Genomic DNA, 23812 nt, shown 5'->3' on the forward strand with positions numbered 1-23812 from the left:
TATTCATCACCACATGTTTTTCACTCTAATGCTGAATATGAGAGTTGGCATTGCTTCAGTCATACCGGGTTGTACTCAATTAATAACGCATTTCATTGAAATTTTTTGTGTATCTCTTAAATTTATTGTCATGAGCATTCCTGGGAAAAACCAACAAAAGTCATAGCTTGTTTATTGAAAATGCAGTATTTTTAATCATCAAATACCACATGGAGGTGATCTCATATAGGTCTCATACATTACCTTCTTAAATCTCTGTAGTGTTTCCTTATACACATTTTATATATTAAATATAATTCTTATATATATTCAAGAATATCTTATATATAATTCAATATACCATTCTAATAACATCATTTGAAATCACTGCTAACCATCTTTACTGGGAACACGTGGCAGGAAAGCTCTCCATGCCCTATTTTCAGTCTTTGATTTTTTTTTTTTTTTTAGTAATACTGACTGTTTAAGGCTTTAATGTATGCGTCATCAGTGTGAGAGAGGGCAGAAGGGATGCAGTGGATTTTGTGCTCCTCCAGCTGATACTAGCTTAATCAGTGCTACAAGTCCCTGAAGCCCCTGTGTTTTGTGTGTGTGTGTGTGTTAAGGTGGGTGGGGGCCAGACGTCACCATGCGTCACGTTCCTTTGCCTGCAATGCAGCAATGTGATGCAAGAGTGCTGGCGTTTTTCCCTCCCTCCACTCTTTCTCCAGCAGCTGTCTCCAGCTCTCGTGTGCCATGTGCTCTCAGTAAAGCAGGGGTCAGTTCACAGTATTGCACACTAGAATCCAGGACCACGTGACTTGACTGCTGCGGTCACCACCGGTCACCACTGCCAGTCACACTTATATTAAAACATTGACAAAAAACAAGATGCCAAGCAGTCGGTAGAAAAAGAGGGTGTGTTCATTATTACAGCTTTGTTATTGCTAATCATCATAGATTTTGAGGGATATCACAGACATGAAACTTCCAGCCTGAGTGCTTTTTTTTTTTTGGCTCTGTGCTGTAAACCTAAGGAACCAGGCCAGACACTGATTCGTAGTACATGTAGATGCCTGTGCCTCATGCAGACTCACCTCTCTGTTCTCATAGTAATCTACAGTCTAACATACTGAAACGTGCTAGAGGAGAGAGGTGGCAATAAATGGGGCAATAAATGAAATTAAAAGTGCCTTTCATGCAATACATTGACCCCACCCCCCGACCCCAGGTGTAAGCCCCATGCCACCCATCCACCCGTCTGTACCCTATTGGCAGGGATGAGCTGTGAAGTGTCCTGTCATGTTTACGGCATGCTGGTGAGCAGATGGCAGTGATACAAGAATGGCACCTGATATTACTCTCAAAAATAAAGGTTCCACAGCGGTTCCTGACTTACATTTATGTCAAGAAACATTGCCATGGAATCATAACCTTAGATATTATGCAAATTTGGTCTTGAACCCTGAACAAATAAAGTGTTTCGTTGATTTTAAGAGTAAGACATTCTCTACAGAGAAGGCCGTACATATGGCATTGTTTTGTAAGTTCTACTGCACATTGACAATTTGATTGGTGAATAAATGTCAATTACCTAATAACATGCAGTGTTCAATTTTTCCCAATATTTATTAATTATGTAAACAGTAATTTTATGTTAAAAATGTTCAAACGTGTTTTCTCTGTAGAGAATGTCTTTACCCTTTAATCACATGATAAGCTCATTTGACCAGGGACACCCAAACATTAGCAAACTACCTGTAGGTTCCTCACACTCACACATCTCATTTACAAATTGGTTCTTCAAGAACCATCCACTGGACAGTATTTTCCTATGGCATCACTCCAAAAATATCTTTCTTGCACCTGCATTTTTAAGAGTAGTACTGTATTGATAAAGTGTATTTTCCCCCATATATAGAGACAGTGGTGGGGGTAGATTAGAGTCACAGAAGAGCAGCAGCATGCCTACGAGTTTGGGCAGCATTCCCAGTGCAAAGGCTAAAGGTGGAGAGGATACTATGTTGTAGTAAGCCATTCACTAACACAGCCATTAGTTTGAGCTCACCTTTGAATCTAGGAGCGTCATATGAATAAAAGCTTATGATTTATAAAAGGATCTATAAAATTATTCAGTGGTAGTGGGAATATGACATTGCATACAACCTTTGAAATCTGAGGTGATTTTTTTTCTTTTTCTTTTTAAGTATCAATACGTTCAAGTTTGTTCAAGATATGGCTTCCTTGTTTACAGCCTAGTACTAGTCATACTCTATAAATATAAGAGGATTCTTTTAAATAGTAGCAATAAATATCTGAGTAGAGCATGCTATATTATCTATGCTTATATGTAAACCGATCAGTCTTAACATTATGAACACTTTTCTCAGCTCCACTGACCATACAAGAGCATAAAAAGCAGTCCTGAGGGAATTTTTAAACCCCTCGGCGTCACTGCTCGTCCACCAACCAAAAACATTCAGCTAACAGAATCCTGTGGGCAGTGTCCTTGGACCACTGATGGAGGACTAGAGACTGTCTCTGTCTTGGACTTTACATCAATAAAGTGTACCAACAGTTTAGGAGTGTCTAACAGTGTGGGCAGTGAGTGAACACAGTGTTTAAAAACTCCAGCAGCACTGCTGTGTCTGATCCACTCGTACCAGCACAGCCCGCACTAACACATCACCAACAATTCAGTGTCACTGCAGCACTGAGAATGATCCACCACCCAATCATACCTGTGCCTGTCCTTTGGGGGTCTTCTGCTGAGCCACAGATGGACTACAACAGTGGACTATGTAATAGTAGAACTATTGAGGGTTTCTGAATGGTCAGGGGAGCTGAGAGAATGGGCAGAGTGTAGAAACAAGCAGGTGGTCATACTGTTATGTTTGATCAGTGGATAATATTTTATATATTTCTGTGTGTGTGTGTGTGTGTGTGTATCCCCTCTAAACATAAAATGTGCTTAGACCTTAAACCATCCTGTACATATACAAATAATGCTCACCAACATCTAGATGTGGTCTAACCATCACTCAGTATTCTTTAAGAAATAGAGAACAGCCACTTACTCTGTTTGCCTTGTGCCCACAGCAGAATATCTGTTTGCCTGAAAAAATATTATCATTGTCTCATTATTAATAGCCCAGTTGAAAAACACGAAAGAATATACTATAAATATAAGCTATGTGGCTAAGAGCTTTATAAAGCTAATAGCGCTTACCTAATATAGGCAGGTTCATTCACTTACCCTTATGCTGACAAATGAATATCAAATCAGAAGGTTATCATTCTCTCAAAGTGCTCCAATTATTGTTAAATTCTCTTGATATGTTTCCAGGCACAGCCTAGCATACCTCTCTGAATACAGTGGATAATGAAACAAAAAAGCAAATAATGATTTAAAGCAGCTCTGAAAGATCACCATGTTTTCCCTGACCCTCTCAGAAGGCTAGGCCTCATTGGGGTATGATGGAGAACTAAAGCTCCTCAGGCTTGTGCTCGGAGCTGGGCTTGGACCAGAGGCTCGAGCGAAATCACCACAGTGACTGGAGATAACTGTAATCATGGTTATTAACATCATCATTATCAACAAATGCCTTCAACTCATATATTGCACTGAACAAATGTATGTAGTACCTCAAAACACTAAAGACAAGATGATGTTTGTGTTTCAGTCCACATCCCAAAACAGGACTGGGTAGACTGGGTAGTCTTACTGAATGCAAACCTGAATACAAACCATTTTCTGAACTGTTACGACTTAAAATATCCTTCAGCTGCAGAACTTTCCCAAAAAGGAGAAGACTCGGATGCAACTTAAGAAGGCAACCTCTTGAGATCTTCACTGTCCTTCTTTCGGGCTCCCTTTCCTTTCAAAACAGTTAGTCAACATTACAGTAGGAGACTGTAGGAGATTTCTCATTGGTGGGAGTCTTGTAGAAGTGTGAGAAAGGCACATGCCCACACTACACTCTTAGTGCTAGGTCTTCACCTGGGACTGTTCACAATTGTCCTCTAATGGTTTCTCCCCATCACGGGACTTTTTCCGCGTTTTGTTACCTGTGAACAATAAACAATGAATAAACTTATTTATACTGTGTATTTGAAATGCCACTGGGAGTCACTGAATACAAGTGATGCACTGACTGTGCTTGATTCAAATGTGCACATTCATGCACTATGTGGTCCAATGTTTATTACACTTGTTCATCCAAGGTTTTACCTGAAATGAAGGGTAGTTATAGACAGTGTGTCCCCCTTATGTCCAGTAATAGCTTCTACTCTTCAGGTTACACTTGGAGGCCGTAAGGCTTTGACAAGGAGAACTTTCAAAATTTCATGATTCATTTTGGATCAATCACACACTACAGAGGGCACACACTCCTAGCCCATGCTGGGCTTTAAGTATTGAGCAATGTAAGCTCCCGTGTAGTTTCTTTTAAGCTAATAATATGAGGTTTTGGTTCAACAGCAATGAGATCTTGTAGTTCATGCGGCAATGATGTGAACAAAAGAATCAAGTAGGTTTATTGCTTTACTTTTTTCAGTGTGGATTCACCAGCTCTGGTCTGAAAGTCTTCTATAAAGAAAAACTGAAGCAAGAATGAAGTAAAATGAAGCAAAAATGAATCAAGATAACTAACGCCAGATACCCAAATAACTCTGTATTGTGAGTGATGTATAAGATGGAGATTGTGTATGTGTTGGGTTTGATAAAGGAATGAGTGGGCTGCAGCACACCTCTGGAAACCTGGCTGGTTGCTAAGATACAGCTGACATTGGCTGTGGCACTGCAGACATGCAGTGTAGTGACAGTGCGGGGGTGTGAAGTGCAGGTATGTGTGTTTCTGGTGTGTGTGTGTGTGTGTATGTGTGTAAGTTAAGGGGTGCTCACTCAGTTTACGCAGAAGCTTCTTGCCCAGTGTCTCATCTGAGCCATTCAGAGAGTGTGAGCTGATCAGCTTAGACGTGGACAAACCCGTTTCCATAGGTACGGCCATAGAGTCTGAGAGAGAGGGACGGAAGGTCAGTAAGGGGCTCTATTCTGCTCTGCTCTATGATCTTATTATCACTATTGTCACTGTTGGACTAAAAATGATGGTATCTCTAAAATGGCCACTTCACAGCAGAAAGAAATCAATACTTGGACTATATTTTAGACTATCTGTATCGTTTCAATCACCATAATTTGCTTTTACAGACTCATTCACAAAGTTTGGTTCCAACAGAGATAATATAGCTCTAAAATTGGACTGAGCTATGGTTGAAGCCACTGTAAAAAATGTAATATTCAAAGTCATAGGACCTGCACTACATTGTGCCGTTCTTATAATGAACCATGAATCATTGGTAAACATGTTGCAGTCATAGTTTACAACGTCTCTGAATAAAGTTATACCTTAATATGGTTATTAATGTGGATATATTAAATAATTTGTTGAAAGTGTGTATTTTATGGTATAAAAGCGCTAATCCCCAAAGGGCTCTATTCTATTCGATGTCTCCTGTCTCTCTCATTGTACAGATTGATTTAATGGTACTGATTTAGTGATTCCTGTTAACCTCCAGCCATAACAAGTGCTGAGGAGATGACTAGTAGTGTCTGGTGTCAACATTCCTGTGTGGGTCATGTAAACAGAGCCTGGAAGTCGTGCATTTCCTCCTCCAGAGCCCTGTCAAACAGCCTCTCCACTGTTTGACAGTTTTGTGCATTTACTCATGTCACAGCAGATAGCTGGGACCATGCTCATACCAGCCCCCCTCAACTTTCACAACACATGCAGTTTCTCAAGTGTGTCTGGTGACTGCCATCGTTGTGTGGTGGCTCAAAACAGTGCATCTGGTGTCTGCTATCACAGTATGATGGCTATAGAAGTGCAATGCGTGATTGCCATCACTGAAGAAATGATAAACTCTAAAGATGATGATGAGAATGAAAATTACAGCATGATTATGTTTTACCAAATGATTTTAAAATCTTAATGGTATCAGAAGTTGTCTATAATGCTCCATGTAGTAACACAGAAGACCTGAAATCATTACACTCCTAAAAACAACATTTCTAAAAGGGTTATTGGTTTAGACATATATTATTTCCTGTAGGTCACTCATAGTAAGATTACATGAGAAATGTGAGTTCTACATAAACTTAAAAGCTTATTCCAAAAAGCCCCCATAATCATTAAGGCTGCTTTAGTTAGATTCACCTGACAATGTGTTATGACATGTGTTAGAATAAATAGTTTTATAAATGTTTATGTAGGTTTATTTCAGTTTTCATGTCACGATATGAATGAACACCTACAGGAAAATGTTCCCATAAACCCCTTAAATGCATAAACATGTATTATTTATGGAATCTTTGCATTGTGTGTAAAACTTTAACATAAAACATGTGTTTAACAGATGAAGAACCATGCACTGAATTTGTTTAGGAAGCCAAAAGTGATCCTTTAACAGTGTTTCTCCACAAGCACCCAATCTTATTATATTTAAGCATGTATGTTTTGTTTATGTAAAATGAGAGGATGTTGATATCACCCACCAGAGCCTTCTTTTTCCTCCAGACACTCTGTCCGCATGTAGGGAATCTCGTCCATGTGCAGGAACACCGAGTCACTGGGGCTCTTCTGTCCATCTGATTTACTCCCTACAGGAGGAGCCAGAGAGCCGTCAATCACACACTAAGAATTAAACAAGAAATAAGAAGCAAGTGTGCTGGACAATGTCCACAAACTACTTTAAGCCCCTTATGAAGTTGAACATTTATTAGCTTCTCAAGCACACTTACTCTCAAACGGTAAACATGGCCTTAGGTTCACATTTGATAATGTGTTCATAATGAATATGACATTAAAGGGTACTTACCTACTATAAACCTATTGTGCCTGTGTCCAAAACTGAGATTAAACACTGGACCAGTTTATATGGCAGTTACTTTCACTGTCGTCTGTCAACTCTGGGCTATGGGAACTCTGAGAAGATCTGATCTTCCCTAAACTAGGGTTTGATTTCTGCAAACACCACTGCAATGCTACCAAGAAGATTGTTGTTTCAATATTCTGAAGACTGTATGTTTTGTTTATGTGGATTAAGAGGATTAATCACTCTGTAATAGTTAAAATGGTCTGAAATGTAAGATTTTGTGGAGATTTGCTTCTTTTTTCTTTTTGATTTTATTGTTTTATATTTGTTGTATATTTGTTTTTGCCTGAGCGATTTAAATCTCACTAGTTTTACTGAAAAGAGGATTTGCATGCAGCCGTCAGCCTGGCACACTTTTTGTGTGGCACATAATTTTCCAGCCAAAACTGTCACTATCCTCTTTCCTTTAAAACATTAATAACTTTTTGTGTATTTATTTCAGGAACAAGGTTTCTTCAGCATTTATCAAATTAACAGGGAAAACCTTTTTTTTTTTTTTTTTTTATTATCGTTACACTTATATAGCGCCTTTCTAGACACCCAAGGACGCTTTACAATCCACACTGCTCAGAACATTCAATCCACACACTGGCGAGAAGCGGCAGCCAAATGCGCACAGCGTACTCTCCACCAGGAACGACCGTCCACCTGGAGGACTGCATCGGGCACTAGGATTTCACCCAGGACAGAGTGCCAATCCATATCTGGGCGCACACACATTCACTCACACATACACACTCATTCACTCACACACCAGGACAGTTATTAGACAGAAGCCAATTCACCTACCCTCCATGTTTTTTTGGACTGTGGGAGGAAACCGGAGCCCCCGGAGGAAACCCACGCAGACACGGGGAGAACATGGAAACTCCACCCAGATGGGACTTGAACCCAAGATCCCAGCGCTGGGAGGCGAACGTGCTAACCACTAAGCCACCGTGCCACACATTTTTAAATGTATTGGGGAAAATATCATGCAATATTTCGGCTAAAAATATATATATTTTCAACTTGAGTTTTCCAGAAAACCTTTTTTTTAACAATACCTCATAATAATGTGTGACTCATTATATTTGTCTCTACATTGTACACAATGTTATTCAATTTAACCACATGCAATTCTGAATTAATTAACTAATTAATTTATATACAATTATTTCTATATCTTATTAATTATTAATTATAAAGTTATATATTTTGAACAGGACTTTGACACAATTAAAAAACTATGTAAAGTCACCATATTGTTTCAATTATAAATTGTCCATTTGTTCATCCACCCACTCTGCAAGATTTTTATTCAGGTGTTGATTTACAGGGAAAATATTACAATAAAAAATACTGAAACAGGTCGTTCTGAACAGGGCTCTTCAGACAAAGGGTGCTGTCTGAACTTTGTGGATGTTTGACTAAAGAATGTCACAGAAATTTTATTAAGATCCCAGAGGATTTTATGAACTGGTGGAAAAAGAGGTATAATATGTCCTTTAAATATTATTATTTAGAACCTATGACTTATAAATGATATTCATTTTTAAGAAACAAATATCTAATGTATGCACATTTTTTTGCAAACATTTGGACAACACTGGTCAAATCAGCTGTTTTGTGAGCAAGAGTGTGTTGTCAGTAGATGATATATACTCATTTCCACTAAGAATAGAACATGATGGGGGGTGTACCCAAACTTCTGCATATATATGAATGTAGCCTGGGAGTGAGGAGAGGTGTAAGGTTTAAAGAGAGCACTCACGGACGATGCGGTTTCTCTCGTTGAGGGTGGACGTACTGTGGGGCTGTCTGAAGTGCTGAGTGTGTTGGTGTGAGCGGGTGAGTGGGAGAGCGATGCTGTTGGAGCGTGTCTCTGGGATGGACGCTCTCTCGCCTGGGGCCTGTGTGTCTGCATCCGGTGTCTGGGGAGAGCTGTCCATGCGTGTGGCCGTCAGAGCATTCTGATAGTGGTTACGGGTGATCTAAACACAAGAGTGACAACAGAGCCATTTCTAAAAGCTTTTAAGGGCACCTCATAAATTAGCTGTACGTTGGTTTCCTGCATTGGAGCTAGGAGTTGTCTCCCCAAGGCCAGCTGCAAGTACGTTATTACTACTGCAATTAAATTATGTATCAAGTCCAAAAAACTCTTAAGGATTCCCTGTAGCACTGTGGTAGGAGATCTGGAATACGCCCAGCATCTATCAACAGGGTAACTTTGGTTTGTACAACGTTGTTATTCTATGATTGTGGTTTTTTTTTTTTGTTCTAAAGCTCCAAATAAGAACAGAACAGAAAGATATTAAGTACAGATGGGAATTACCAGCCATAGACTAGTTTCTTCACTAATGTTCTTATGAGATAATTAAATGTATTATCATTAGAAAACGTTCAGAAAAATACAAACACACAATTTTCCTTAAGTACATTAATATTACTTAAGTACAGAATACTACACTGACTACTTTTCATCACAGGAAGTAAAAATGAAAACAGTTGCCTGCAGTAGCATTACAAAATAGGTTTTCAATAATACAGATTGTGTAATATTCACTCAAGCCACATATCCAACACTTTCATCATCAATTATTTACTGAGGCAAGACATTTCTTGTTTATGATTTAAGCAGACTCATATGTATGTGAATGGACAAACAAAGTTTCCTCACGTACGTGTGTGTGTGTGTGTGTGTGTGCCTGTGTGAGCGAATATGGGTGATAACCTTGATGATCTGCAGGTCTGTGAGCTGCCGGACAGAGTAGTCTGGTAGGTAAGCTCCTCCACCGATGCTCAGCTGCCCAAGGCTGCCGCCGTGGATGGTGGTGTCTGAATGGTTTAGCCCGCTGCTCCGTGATGGGGATCTGTTCACTGAATAACACCAGGTACATTTAGTGACTCTTCATTAAGGGTGTACAAGTGTCAATACAGAATTGGAAAAAAAAATTCTAATTTAAACATCAATATATGAATCAGAACATTCAATTGTCTGCGTACAGTTTGTTACTACCTTATTTGAAGTCTCATTAGTAGTTGTTAATAATAAGAGATATAATTAAGGCTTAGTGTCCGACTTTTTAGATCCTGTGTTGTTTATAGCTCAGTAAGTTGCAGTGAGATCGCTGCTTTGTACAATTTCTATATTCTGCTATTTTCAGATTTTTGTTATGAAATAAAATTGATATTTACGTGAAATAATATAAACCACATTGAGTCAGCACCTGGAAGCATCAAAAATCAAACTGAATATTGACCTGAGAATGGAAAACTGTATTGAACATTAAGATCCAACCTTACATTGAGGAAGTGAGGTGGGGTTTAATAATTTTCTTTGAAAAGCTTTCCAAATAATTCTGATAGGTTTGAGCTTGCTGCAGAATAAGATCCTAGAACATATTGACTGTGCAGACAGATTGACCATTCATCTGTCCACAGTTCATTAACCTTGACATGTGAATCTGCAATCTGTCAAATGATGGTGATAAATAAATGATAATATTGTACAGCTTTTACTCCACATCTTTCATATCCTGCATTAAGCTCTAACATAATAACGTCTGACTGATTATGTTTGACCCGACACTAGGAATGAATAAGTCAGCAGTGACGTCCTCAGGCCTGATTATGTCACACACAGGGGACTCTACTGGCTCCCTCCTGGACGCCCCAGCAGATGACACTTCCCTTTAGTGAAAGTCCAATGAGTAGTGGAACAAACTAGTCCAGACAGATCACGCTGCCTATGCCCGTGCGTGCATGTGTGTGTGAATAAACCCTGCCTCAGTGAAAATGCCCTAGTGCTTTTCTTAGTTTCTTAGAGTTAGAGACAGAAACAAAACAATGACAGAAACAGTGTTTGAAGCACGTTTAAATTTAAAGCCCATTCATCCGGATATGTAACTAAAATAAGCAGTAGCTGTAGCTTTGGGGCTATTTATATGTCTTCAGGGTTTTTTTTTTGCACTTATGAGGATTTTAATGTTACATAACAATGTGCCAGTTTTCTCAGAATGCCTGAGCAAGAGTCTAACTTTAATTACTCCAGCGAGCTCCCCTAAGATTTACCCAGCCTCTCCACTCCTGTTTGCCTAGTTTAATTATGTCTTATTCAAGGCAAGGTCACGTCTGCACTCTCCACTATCAGCCTTTTGAGACGTGAATGCCTTGCAGTCTTTTTAATTGCTCATTAATTTTTCACTTCAGCAAAATTCTGTCAGCAGTTAGGACACACATCCCAGTGACATGAAAATAATACAACATTTCACTCTGCCCTTTATTTTTGTTCATAGGCCCTTTGCTGAAGGGTAAAATAATGTAACGCTCCAATGAACTCTGCTTTAATGAGTTTAGTTACAAACCTGTGGGGAGGAGGGACATGATGGCAGGCATTCCGTAGTACGTGAAAGGACCGTTTTCAAATTTCAGGCCTTCTTTACCGATCTCAACCTCAACCCGACCCTGTAAAAGCAGGAGGAAGTCTCAGAGCTCTCAGAAATTCTTTCGGACATGTGGAGGAACACAGTGGAAATGGAAATAATGAAGCCTAGTACCTTCACTGGAGATTCAGTCTACAATCTGATGATAAACACCAGATGTTCCCATAGTTGCTACACTCTCAGAAAAAATCTCCCTGGCATGGCTTCCTTACAGATATGTGTTTTGTACTTTATTGAAAGAACCACCATATTTTGTAGTGTTTTTATTCACTGACATCATACACTGTGTTTTAAAACACAGAAATTGTATTTTAGTTTTTCTATTTAAAACAATTATACTTATTTATATTTATACAATATTATATTATATTATACAAATTTACTTTTCCATCTGCAAAAGAGAATGCACTGTAACTGCAGGGTACTGCAGGGATTTTAATACAAGTGCTGTACCTTAAAATATGCATTCCTTTCTGTGTAGGGACACCCAGCTATGTGTGTTAGGGATCAGAAAAGGATACACATGCAGAGCATGGGGACGCCAATGGAGACATATCCCCTTTGGAAACCACTGATGTGCACTATAGAAATCATATAAAGCTGTTTTAATAGGACAGCTCTAAAAGCCTTCTTTGCTTCATTTATTGCCTCTTACACTGTGCATTATGACACTTGTACATTGTTTAGAAAATTACAGTACTTGATTTCTTTACAGGGACAGTGATAAAGATCAGTACAAATGTAGGCATCCACTATGGTGATTAACAAAAACACATTTCAGACCAGAAGCTCTTGAATACTTTTGTAAAACAACATTTCATCAGGCACCAGGCGGCAAACTAATTGTCATTTAATGTAATAGCTTTTTGTGCTGGAACTTTTAGAAGTATTAAACTCTTCAGACATCTGGTTTCTATCACCACCACTGTGAGGAATTCTGACCCTGTCAATTATATCAAATCACTCTGAATGACTCTGTAAAAATCCTAACCATTTGATTATTAATGTACTATTATTTTGTTTACGTGGAGTAATATCAGTGGAGCTCTCCTTTAAGCTAGTGCACATACTGAAGACAAGGGGTCACCTCTATTCCACAAACTGCTACAATTTTTTTTTATAATTATCCAATTGTGAAAAAGCACACTTATAACCAACTGTTTGAGACTGACCAATTAACAGTTGCAACCAGGAGTGCTCCTACTGAACTGGAGAGAACACATGCAGCCGCACTGGACCTTTGTGGATAAGACTGGAGACCTCAGCCTCAGTGTCTCAAGATACTCGTGCGAATGGACCCTGTCTGTCAGTTATAATGCTTAAATACACTATGTTTGTGGACACATGGATGAACTTTAAAGTAGCAAGGTTTACTCATTTCTGAGCGATGTCCACTAAATTTTGGACACACATGTAGATACAATGCATTACAAATATAGATAAGTAGATAATGTTTACCTGCAAAATCAGGACAAAATAATCAACAGGCTTGTTGCGCTGGTAGAGGTAGTGCTTTGGTGATTTCTTGTTCTTCTCATCAAACTTTATCTCCTGCACGACGCTTGGGTGCTTAATGAGGCGCAGCAGGATCTTCTCTGAGAGGTGAGCAGGCTTAAAAGGCTCCACTTCTAAAGGATGACAGCATGGAGCAGGAACAGAATGACAGGAAGACCACTGGGATCCATTGCAATATGCATAAAAATTACATAATGAGACACCGGGTGTGAGTTTGCAAGCTCTGGACCATGTTTTGTTACTGATTGCTGTGTGTTTAGAGAGGTACCTGTCGCTAGAAAGCGGTGTGTGGCCAGCAGCAGCTGAGGGGACACCTTCACCTTCATCTCACTGTCAGATAGTTTGAAAATGGAGAAGTCTTGCTGCTTCCTCTCATGGTGAGACACTCGCCTCTTGGTGCGGTTATCAGCTACAAACACAAAGGAATACCTCTAGTTCATTTAAATATGATTAATTAAAATGCAATATGTGTATTCCTCAGATTCAAGTACTGTTTTCATTTCCATAGACATTCAGTGCACGCTAATAAACATCCAACAACACAATTTTCTCTCTGCCTTATACCATACTTTGACGCAAAATGTTTGTGACACACTGGTTATGTTGATTTCAAGTTTGGAAGATTAAAAGTGGTCGAGTAAAGTGTGACTGTGGACTAGATTATACAGTACACTGATTGATCACTGGATTAGGAACACTCACCTTGTATCTACTCATTGTTCATTTTATCAGCTCCACTGACCACACAGAAGCACATTGTAGTTTTACAATTACAGACTGTAGTCCTTCTGTTTCTCTGCATTCTTTCTTCCCATTTCACATTTTTGTTGGTGAATCATTCTCAGTGCTGCAGTGACACTGATGTGAGTGGATCAGACACTGTGTCCACCCACTGTTCACTCTGTTAGACACACCTCATCTCATTGGTCCACCTTGTAGATGTAAAGTCAGAGACGGTAGCTGATCTGTTGCACAGTTTGCATTGGTCACCCTCATCAGTGGAGAGAGGCCAAAGTTGACTGGATATTTTTGGTTGGTGAACTATTCTCAGTCCAGCAGTTTTAATGAGGGCACTAAAAACTGCAGCAGCACTGCTGTTTCTGATCCACTCGTACCAGCACAACACACATAAACACACCACCATCATTTCAGTGTCACTGCAGCGCTGAGAATGACCCCCACCCAAATCATACATGCTCTGTGGTGGTCCTGTTGGGGTTCTGACCATTGAAGAGCAAGGAGGAATGGGGATAAGAAAGTATGGAGTGAAATAGCAAGAATACAGTCTGTAACTAGAACTACAAAGTGATCCTTTGGAGCTGTGGAGCAGTGGAGCTCATAAAATGGACAATGAATGTAGATACTAGGTAGGTGTTTCTAATCCAGTGATTGTTCAGTGTACAGTTTTCATACACACACACACACACACACACACTTTCCATGCAATGAAATGAAACAGATCTTAAATATTAATTATGTTCTTTGTGGGGACATCACCTCATACCAAGAACACCACTTGTGTGTAGCATTAAGTGCCAATAACTCATGCTGGATTTGATAATTTGAGATAATACATCTGGCCACAGCATTAGTGTCCAGTCTGAGAGTTAATTGTTTACAGCCGCATGAAAGCCACCAGAAAAGCAAGGCCCAAAAAAAAAGGAAAAAAGTTATAAACTTTCTCTAAAGGCAAAGTCACGTGTTATATAAACAGACAACGTGTTAAAAATGTACAGTTCAGCACAAAAACAGAGACCACCCATTTATTTATTTAATTTCTAGTAAAAAATTGTGCACATAATAAACTGTGAATTGTGAACAAAATAAATATTCATTTATTATGAGTTTCTGAGGAAACATAAAAGAAAATAAGCAGAAAATTCAAACACACTCCAGGAAATGTAATGCACGAAGGGTGGTCTCTGACTTTTGCCTTGCAATGTATAAAGTATTTTTTTTTACTTACTATAGAGATCAGTCTCATCCACGATCTCTGACTTAATGATCTCTTCAATAACGTCTTCCAAGGTCACAATTCCCATAACTTCATAGAAAGGGTCTCCTTCTCCCTCATTGTTGACTCTCTGCACTACGGCCAGATGATTTTTCCCTTAAGAATAAAAAAAAAAAAAGACATGTGGCATATAATATGAGGTAAATACTGGATGTTACTATTTAAGCAACCTGCCAAAATAGTCCAAACCTGAATAAATACCATGGATGTTTACATTTTTCTCAATAACTTGGCTATTAAAATGACACCACAAATCTCAGACATCTCATCTGATGTATTTTCTTGCAGATTAAACTGCTGAAAGGTAATATCTAAATTGAACAGAACAGTGTAAAGCCCAGATTTGGCATAAAATCATGCATGCTGAAATTTGTTGTAGAAGAAGCCTGAGGCCTGAGCATTAGGAATCTCATCAGTTGTGATTCATATGATAGGGATTAGCAACCACAGTTCAGACTTCTGAAGAATCAGACATGCCCTTATATAAACCGTGGAGTATTATGCAATAGGGTCTGGAAAGCCTGGCTCTGCAGACAGGACTGACCACACCACTGCTACTAACAGCGCACCAACTCTCTTCCCTCCAGCAGAAATCTGCTCTTTTTTAAAATGTGCTCTTTTTTTAAAGTGCCAAAAGTATGTTCCATCTGTCAAGACTAGTTTTGAGGATTTTTTTCTGCGCTTTGCAGAATGATATGTATGATATGATATGATATGTATGATAATCAGTGTTCTCATGAGTGTCCACTTGATCTGTCTCTGGAAAATAACACAACACGGATGCAGTCATTTCAGAGGATGCAGAGAATCCCCCCCCTTAAGCAGATAGCAGACAAAATCCCAGCCTCCCTCTGGATAGAGCATCAGATGGCTAGATTTGGAATATCATTTCACACAGAGAGGATTAAGTGATATAATCCATTCCCTATGACCAGAACAGAAGAGAGCACAATATCTAACTGATTGATTGAGTAGGAACTGAACAATCCTCATGTCTATTTTGCTCACCTAACCAATCTCGAGACTTCACTTAAACACAGGTAGACGCCTCAACAACAGTCCACTCAGCCTTTCTCTGCAGACATTTAGGAAACTGCATTACATCACTGCACTATTATATAATGCATGCACAGACACACACACACACAGACAAACCCCAAGGGAAGATGAATCCACACGGATGCCCCTGTGATTCCCTCTGCTGCTGTGCCAGCAAATGAGCTCCTTAAGGCTGACAGCAGTCTGAGCATGTGCCTGTGATTCTATATTAAGAATTATAGTACAGAAAGAGAGAGTGCAGTATTATAAATATTAATGTCTAGCTACTGAAAATGGGGGACTGAGAGATAGAGAGACAGCCTGCAAGGCCAACAGCTGAAGCGTAAATATTGTGTTTGACAGTGCCAGGCAATGAACATGCTTTTATCTTTTTCTCCAAATAAACACCATATGGAGCAGCTTTTTTTTTTTTTTTACTTCATTGAATGGACTGTAGTTCAGGATAGCCAACATAATGAAGCCTAGCATTCCTTCTGAATCAGTTTTATGCATCCTTGGAGATTAACAATGTGGGTAAATATATTTGATTACACTAAGAATACCCACCCTTGAGCTTTAAAGTGTCCAATGTGTGCAAGATTTGTTTACTGCTGAAGCTGACAGCTTACTGTAAAGCAAGCCTACGTTTAAGCAGTCATGTTCAGGAATAATAGGAACTAGACTACAACAGAACCTGCATGAAGAACCGATGTAATCTTCAACCATGATGAATATATTTTAATATGAAATTCACTGTCAAGTGCTTGCTCTCTTCTTTGGTTTGTGTACAGGGTGAGTCAAAAGTTACAGGAAAACATTTTATCTGAATACCCCAGCAAGTAATAGGGGAAGGGGGCTTATATTTTAGTCTATGTCCTTAACAAGGGCATCTTGAAAAGCCGCCATATTGGATCAAGTTTTTCCAATGGGTAGGTGGCCATGCAGCATATCAAACAACCAAAAAGGGTGTCTTGTGACTTTTGACTTACACTTTATTTATTATCAAATGTATTTATTAATGTTTATAAAAACATTTATCTCCTAGCTGTGTGAAAAACTAATTGGTTCATCAAATGTGGTTATCCCAGACACATCCAGGGTTGATTATTTTCAGACCCAAACCTTCCAGCCATGGAAGAAAATCTGAAAGGTCTCAATAAGCTGAGCACTATACCATGACCGAAAAAATTCCAGAAAAGATGAAAAAGGTATTTTAAGGCAGTTAACCACAGTAAACCACATTATCTGCACATCAAGAAAACTTGGAACAGTGGTTCACCCTCCCAGACGTGACTAGCCTTTCACCTTGATGAACCCCAAGCCTTCTGGAATAATGTTCTCAGCACTAATAAATTAAAAGTGGAACGCTTTGGAAAACATATGTTAAGCATCTGCCATAAAGCTAAAACAGCATTCTCCAGTAAGACATCATACCTACAGTCAAACATGGTGGGGATGCTTTGCGGCATGCCATAAATGACAGAACCATGAATTATGCTCTCTATTTGAAAACCCTGCAAGAGAACGTCCAGTCATCAATCCTTGGAAATAATCTGTAATTTTATTTTCAGTGAGTGCCTATTTTGAATCAGAGGTGGTAACAGAGCTATGCAACTTGGCAGGTGTGGAATGTAGGACACAAAACTTTTTTTTCTTTCAATAATCTGAAAAACCTCCTTGTCTTATATTACTTTTTGTAAGAGAATCTGAAATCATTTACTATGGGTCAAATGAGGGAAAAATCCGAAGGGGGCAAAAATTTTCTTTCACTTAATAACACTGAGAATACATCAGAATCAGAAAGAGCAGGTATACATGTTTGAGCACTAGCTTTAGCACGTTTGGTCAGTATTTAACTAAAATACATACATTATGGTTTAAAGAAACTGACATAATGATTTGTTTTTTAAATATGAAGTTTTGGAGTAACACTTTCAAATATTTATTTGTACAAAAGCAAGACTGTATATTTAAAGGGCTAAATATCCATAGCCACACCAAATATTTAAGTTTCACTTCCCTGTGTTGGAAAACAAAATAATTTGCCAAATTCTAAGGCAGTCAACATCTATTAACAGGTGGAAAATAAGATAAATAAGAAAATAAAACAAGAATAATGTGATCTCTAAAACAGAGCCTACGTTGCTCTGTGCCTTATTGATACTCTGACATCAGCATCAAATGCAGGTTGGGGTATCTAACCCAAACAATACCTCAGTCTGCATCTCTTTTAACCTTAATCTGTTTAATCATCTTGTAATGGAGTAGTGTAATACTGAAGATGATTAGTAATCTCTGTGTGCTTTTTACAGGCTGATTTAAACCCTACATAATCCCATGACTTGGGGGGTGGTGTGTATGTTTTGGAACATCTGGATTACATTCGGCATGCCTTGTCTATGTGTTTTTCTGTAAATCACATTCTTCAAAATATTCTACATGAAAGTCATGAGCTGAAGTGACAGTTCTGTTGCAATGACTGATACATTTTGCCTTCTCTGTCATGCACAGAGTCCTCCTCTTCCACACTAGATTCTGAACCTCTGACAATGTTATCCTCAGTGGACCTACATGTCCCCTCTGCCCTCCAGGCATTTGTATAATCAGCCACAGATGGCAAGGCTTTTTTTTCCCAAAATATTTCTGGAAGAGTAGGACCAAAGATCTTCAGAAGTACTTCTAAAACAGAGGTCCATAATCTGTACTTACCTTGGGTTTACGTTCCCAGAATATAAACCATGTTATGTGAAATGGCCTTTTTGTGTGTTTTAGAAAATCTACATCCCTTTTCATATGTTGGTTTTAATATTTGATCGCTATGATACAGCATTAATCTTTGTTAATGCAAAATATACTGCTTCAGAGGAACCTGTGACATTCTACAGCATGTATAACTAATATCAGCTTATGAACCAAGTAGCTTAAGGCACATGTATATCGAGGAACCTATTTAGAACTGTTTATTGGCAAGATTCCTCATCCCTCAATGAATATCACCATTGCTTCTTCATTTTACATGGAAAGATGAGGGTTATAGCAATTTCAAACCTTTAAATACCTTTAAATATTATAAAAATAAAAATATCCATAGTATTTAATGTGATCTAGTATATAACAAAACGTATAATCCTAGAAAAATAAAGACTGAAATTTTAGATCATTCGACGGAATTCCACTTTAAATTCTCCTCAGCTGAAAACAACGCCTTTAAGTCGGTGCACGTTACAGAGGGTGACGTGTTCTGGATAGATAGGAAACGTTTAAACTGACAAGCAAGGTTTTATAAACTGCTCTTACCGTCTGTACACATATATCATTGTAATATTCCGGAGTCTACATAATTTTATTCGTGGTTAAAAGAAACAGGGCTGTGGTTTAACTGGCTAGCAAAGCTAATGCTAAAGAGGCTATCTTGGTTAGCTGACCAACTTATCATCACACGAGTCCTTATAGCGGCCTTTTCTATTTGACCTTACAGCGTTAAAAACCAAATTTCTTGATTCCTCCGATACATTTTTCCAGTCAAAAACTAATGCAGTTTCAACTAACTGCCTCAAAACTACAAACCATAAGAACAGACCAAATCACAGTGGGAATATATTGACTACCAGAAAGACATCACAGGTTTATGTATTTCAAATTTTTTTTTTTTTGAAAAAAAAAAAAAATAGTAATAATAACATAATAATATTAGCAACTATTGGTGTATAACTTAATACATGTATCTAATTATATTTTGCAAAACAGTTATCAGACGAGAAAAAGAAATGGAGCAATAATAATAATGTGAGAGCCTGTACACATCTCTCTGAGTTTAGGCTAAAAGAGAAAAGAGGGGAACTTCTTTTTTTTAGTAAGTATCTGAATAAATGCAAATAATGTCTTTCAGATCCAAAATTCTGCTCTTCCCAACAATGATAAAGAAACATCAAACTATCTATTAACAGTGGTCACTCTCAATTATTTCCCCTTTCATGCAGTCTTTGAAAATGAATATAATTACTGTGTCCAGGAGATTTAATAATTATTTTTGTGCTTGTCATTAAATTTTGAGAGGTTTAAATTTTTTACTGGATTTAACAGCTTTCACTAGGAACTAAAAAAGTGTCCTAGATTTCACACTCGCCAAGTTGCATAGCTCTGTTACCACCTGCGATTCAAAACTGGCACTTGCTGTTGACCAAAAGTCTGTTTATGGAAAAAGAAACTGCAGATCAGAGACCACCGCTTAGTTGGTCTGAGCTAAATTAGCATACTGAAATGATTAGGGAACATTCAAATGTTTGAGATTTCACTACAGTTAAGCTGCAAAATAAAATAATGCATACAGACCTCAGATGTGGAATATTCATTCATTCATTCATCATCTGTAACCGCTTATCCCTTTATATTTAATGATTTATTGGTGTTGGGCACACACTTTTCCATCTAAAAAAGTCTTACAGCAGATTCACACTTTCACATTCATTGAGTACTCGTGTATGAATGATTGTGTGATGTATGAATATGCAATTTGTCTCCACCCTGCAAGTTGACAAGATTGGTTCCTAAGGTTGCTCATAATAAAAAAGCTGGCTGTCTGAATTAAAATAACTTGAGACTGTCTTTGGAACATTGAAATGTTCAGCCATATCAGCAACTGCTAATTTAATTTGTACCTCTTCTAGAATAATTATAAACACCACATGCACAAGGTAAAAGCTTGATTTTCACTGGAGATGCTTTTCACTGGGTGCACTTAGCATTGTGTCATTACTAGTTCCTTGCAAATCAGCAGGATGAGTTTTGATTCAAATTATAACTGTTAATTACTTTTTTCCAGTATATTATTAGACTGTTAATACTGGATTTTCTTTTTTTAATCCTTTCACATATCACCATCTGATCACAAATATTATTTAATTTATGTTTTCCTTATTATAGCAAAGTGCTTTGAAGTAATGTGTCCTTACATCAATGCAGTTTCATATTTGGTCTACAAGACACGGGTAGGATGGTTGAGTTTTTACACCAGTTTTACACTAATGCAAACATTATATATATTTAATACAGCCTGCCTAAAATAAACACTTTTTATTCTGAAAGCCTTGTTTATGCTATAGTGCAGTGGTCCTTAAAAACTTTGTCTTGTGACAAAATGTTTTGAATGCAATAGGTATAAATGTTAAATATATTATTTAAAACCTGTTTAATACATCCAGACAGAAATCATTCAATACTGTAAGATTATGTATGTGTCATTTAGCTCAAAACCTCAGTTGGCTGATGCAAATCTTCAGAATTAGTGGGAAAATCTCAGATGTGTGACTGTTTCTGCAAAACTAATTTCAAAACTAAGTTTTTTTAACCACTTTTCTATTAGGGTTTATTTTATTTACCTTTTCAGACTGTGTAGTGTTCCCTATGTTTTCAGCATTACTGAGCTGTCTTTGTTCTCCAGTGCTGTTTATACCTCTAACTTTCTTTTATGTTCAGTTACTCCATGTTATAGCTTTGCATGTGTTCCTTGTTTCTGATTACAGATTCGCCCAAGTTAACTCAGTCCACCTGTATTTAGACCCCTGTCAATCCCAACTATATCTTTTTTGTTTGTTTTTTTTATCTTTTTATTTTATTTTTTTTTTAGAATTGTCCTTATAAATGCTTTTTTCCATCTCAGGCTTCCAGCTGTCACATTGGCAATAAATAAATAAAAAATAAATAAATGAATAAATAAATAAATAAAATAATCCTACACAAAGCTCTTCATCTAATACAGTGAATTTAAAGTCACATGATCAAAACTATTTGTATATTTGTTTGTCCTTTTATGAGAACCAGCTAATTTCATATATTCAAGAGAAAACCGAATTGAGATAAACTATGTTTACTTTCCGACAAATAATTTAATAATGGTCTAAAACTGCTTTAATTAGGACGCTACGGTCGTACGGTTGTACGCTAAGTACAGTCTTAATTTGATCTTAGTCGACCTAAGCTTAGTGCTATTTACAACTGTGGTTGAGGCTATTATTAAGATTATTGAGGTATATGTAACAAGCATGTAAACATAACACTTAGATAACTCAACCTTCTCAGAGGGAGTTTTATGACATTTTATGGTACTTCCTGCAATATCATATATTGGATGTGTGAGCTTTACAACACCAAAACAGATGTTTTGAAAGGCTAGACTAATGGCTGAAAACTATATTTTTGCAAAGCCATAAAAAGAAGGGCCTGGGGCCCCGCATTTCTAATGAATTGCTTTCTAGTGTGGGAATAGCTACTTCTCAGCTTCAGAAAACTGAGCAGAGTTGGACAAAAATCCATTTATTGACAAGTCCTCTACTTTGCAATCATATTGTGTGTGTGTGGGTGTGTGTGTGTGTGTGTGTGTGTGAGAGGGGGGGGTGTATAGATGAAAGCAATGAATATGTCAATATATACTGTATTTGCAGCCAAACACTTTTAGCTACAGTTTGACCAGGTGCACACTCAGATATGGAACTCTGGAAACTGTCTATAGGATGTTTAGCAGAGTGATGTGTTGCTCTGGGATGAATAATCTTGATTGTTATAAATAGAAACACACAAAGCCCAAATGTAATGTTAAAGAAATGTTATGAAAGGGCATTACACTTAACGAGGGTGTGTATAGGTGTGTATTTCAAATACTACAGTTGAATTACTCACTCCAGGCAGAGGCATCTCATCCATCCATTCATCCTCTAACTTCTTCATCCTGTTAAGGGTCAGAGTGGGTCTGGAGCCTACCTTGATTCACTGAGCTCAACGATTGATACCAATTTGGACCGGGGACTCACTCACACACTCACAACAGTGGCCATTTTTGCACAGCCAATTCACATACTAGGAGGAAACCCATGCAGACACAGGGAGAACACACCAAACTCCTCACAGACAGTGACTCGCGTAAGGATTTGGACCCTAGGCCCAGACCCCGGAGCTCTCTGGCAATGACACTACCAGTATTGCCATTGTGCTGCTCAGTCAGAGTTATCTAACCCTGCCAATAAAGTGAATGCCAATCATAATGTCAGCCTTCACTAAATCCTGCTGTGTGGCCTCCTTCTTAATTTGACAGAAAAGGTTGATCTTGCATATTTCATGATCCCCCCCCACGGACACACCCACTGGAGGCGGTAGGAGGTGAAGGTAGTTTCAAAGGCAAGTGTTGTGGAGCTCAGTCTGGGAGAAAGTAAGTCTTCCTCTTCCCCAACCTCTGCCCTTTTCTGTCCATGTGGCCCCAAGCTGAGACAATGATTGGGAGAAAAGGTCACTGCTACAGCTTATGTCCCGATGTATGTGCTCAGGGAGGCAGCCAGTACTTATTACAATGCAGGTCTGAATCTCATATGAATTTCATAGAGAGGTCTGCATTCTAATTTCACTTTCTCTTTGCTTTCCACCAAAAGGCACTAATCACTATTTTCTACAGTGTATATATAATGAATAAGACCTATCTAAAATGTGAATAACAAGTAAAACACTGAACAACTAAAGCTTTTTATTTCCAGAAGTAGTTTTAACAGCATGTTTGTTAGAATGAGTTGAATGAATGTGGACACTTTAAAAAAGATTATATCTGAAAACCATTCTCAGAAACAAGGCTGCAATATTGTTTCTTGCGGGTAAAAAGCATATAAATGATCTATTTTATATAAGTATTATGTATATATACTGTTTATGTAGTCCTATATTGTAGGAAGAGCCAGTTTACCAGCTGATTGCTGATTGTCTCAATGAAAAAAGCAATGCATCAGTTTCTCCACAGAGGATGCAGCCAGTCTGAATGGGTTATTACATAATGCCCTGTGAATGCTATACTTCAGCGGTAAACCCTACAGCATGAACTTGTGCCAGATGTCAAAGCAGATCAGATCTATTTCTAGCCACAATGCAGAAT

General features: G+C 38.1%; 1 protein-coding gene across 1 annotated transcript in view; it reads right to left on the reverse strand.

Annotated features, from left to right (window-relative positions):
• Nucleotides 1–235: 235 nt before the first annotated feature.
• LOC136705232 (metal transporter CNNM1) overlaps nucleotides 236–23812 on the reverse strand; it is a 25557-nt gene continuing 1980 nt past the window's right edge. The window contains exons 2-10 of the mRNA XM_066678609.1: nucleotides 14818–14961; nucleotides 13120–13260; nucleotides 12795–12964; nucleotides 11259–11358; nucleotides 9626–9771; nucleotides 8666–8885; nucleotides 6533–6637; nucleotides 4883–4993; nucleotides 236–4047 (exon numbers count right to left, since the gene is read on the reverse strand). Of these exons, the coding sequence (XP_066534706.1) occupies nucleotides 3968–4047; nucleotides 4883–4993; nucleotides 6533–6637; nucleotides 8666–8885; nucleotides 9626–9771; nucleotides 11259–11358; nucleotides 12795–12964; nucleotides 13120–13260; nucleotides 14818–14961 (1217 nt within the window). The 3' untranslated portion in view covers nucleotides 236–3967. The remainder of the gene's footprint in view (nucleotides 4048–4882; nucleotides 4994–6532; nucleotides 6638–8665; nucleotides 8886–9625; nucleotides 9772–11258; nucleotides 11359–12794; nucleotides 12965–13119; nucleotides 13261–14817; nucleotides 14962–23812) is intronic.

The sequence above is a fragment of the Hoplias malabaricus genome, chromosome 8 (genome assembly GCF_029633855.1).
Source record: "Hoplias malabaricus isolate fHopMal1 chromosome 8, fHopMal1.hap1, whole genome shotgun sequence".
Lineage (NCBI taxonomy): Eukaryota > Metazoa > Chordata > Actinopteri > Characiformes > Erythrinidae > Hoplias > Hoplias malabaricus.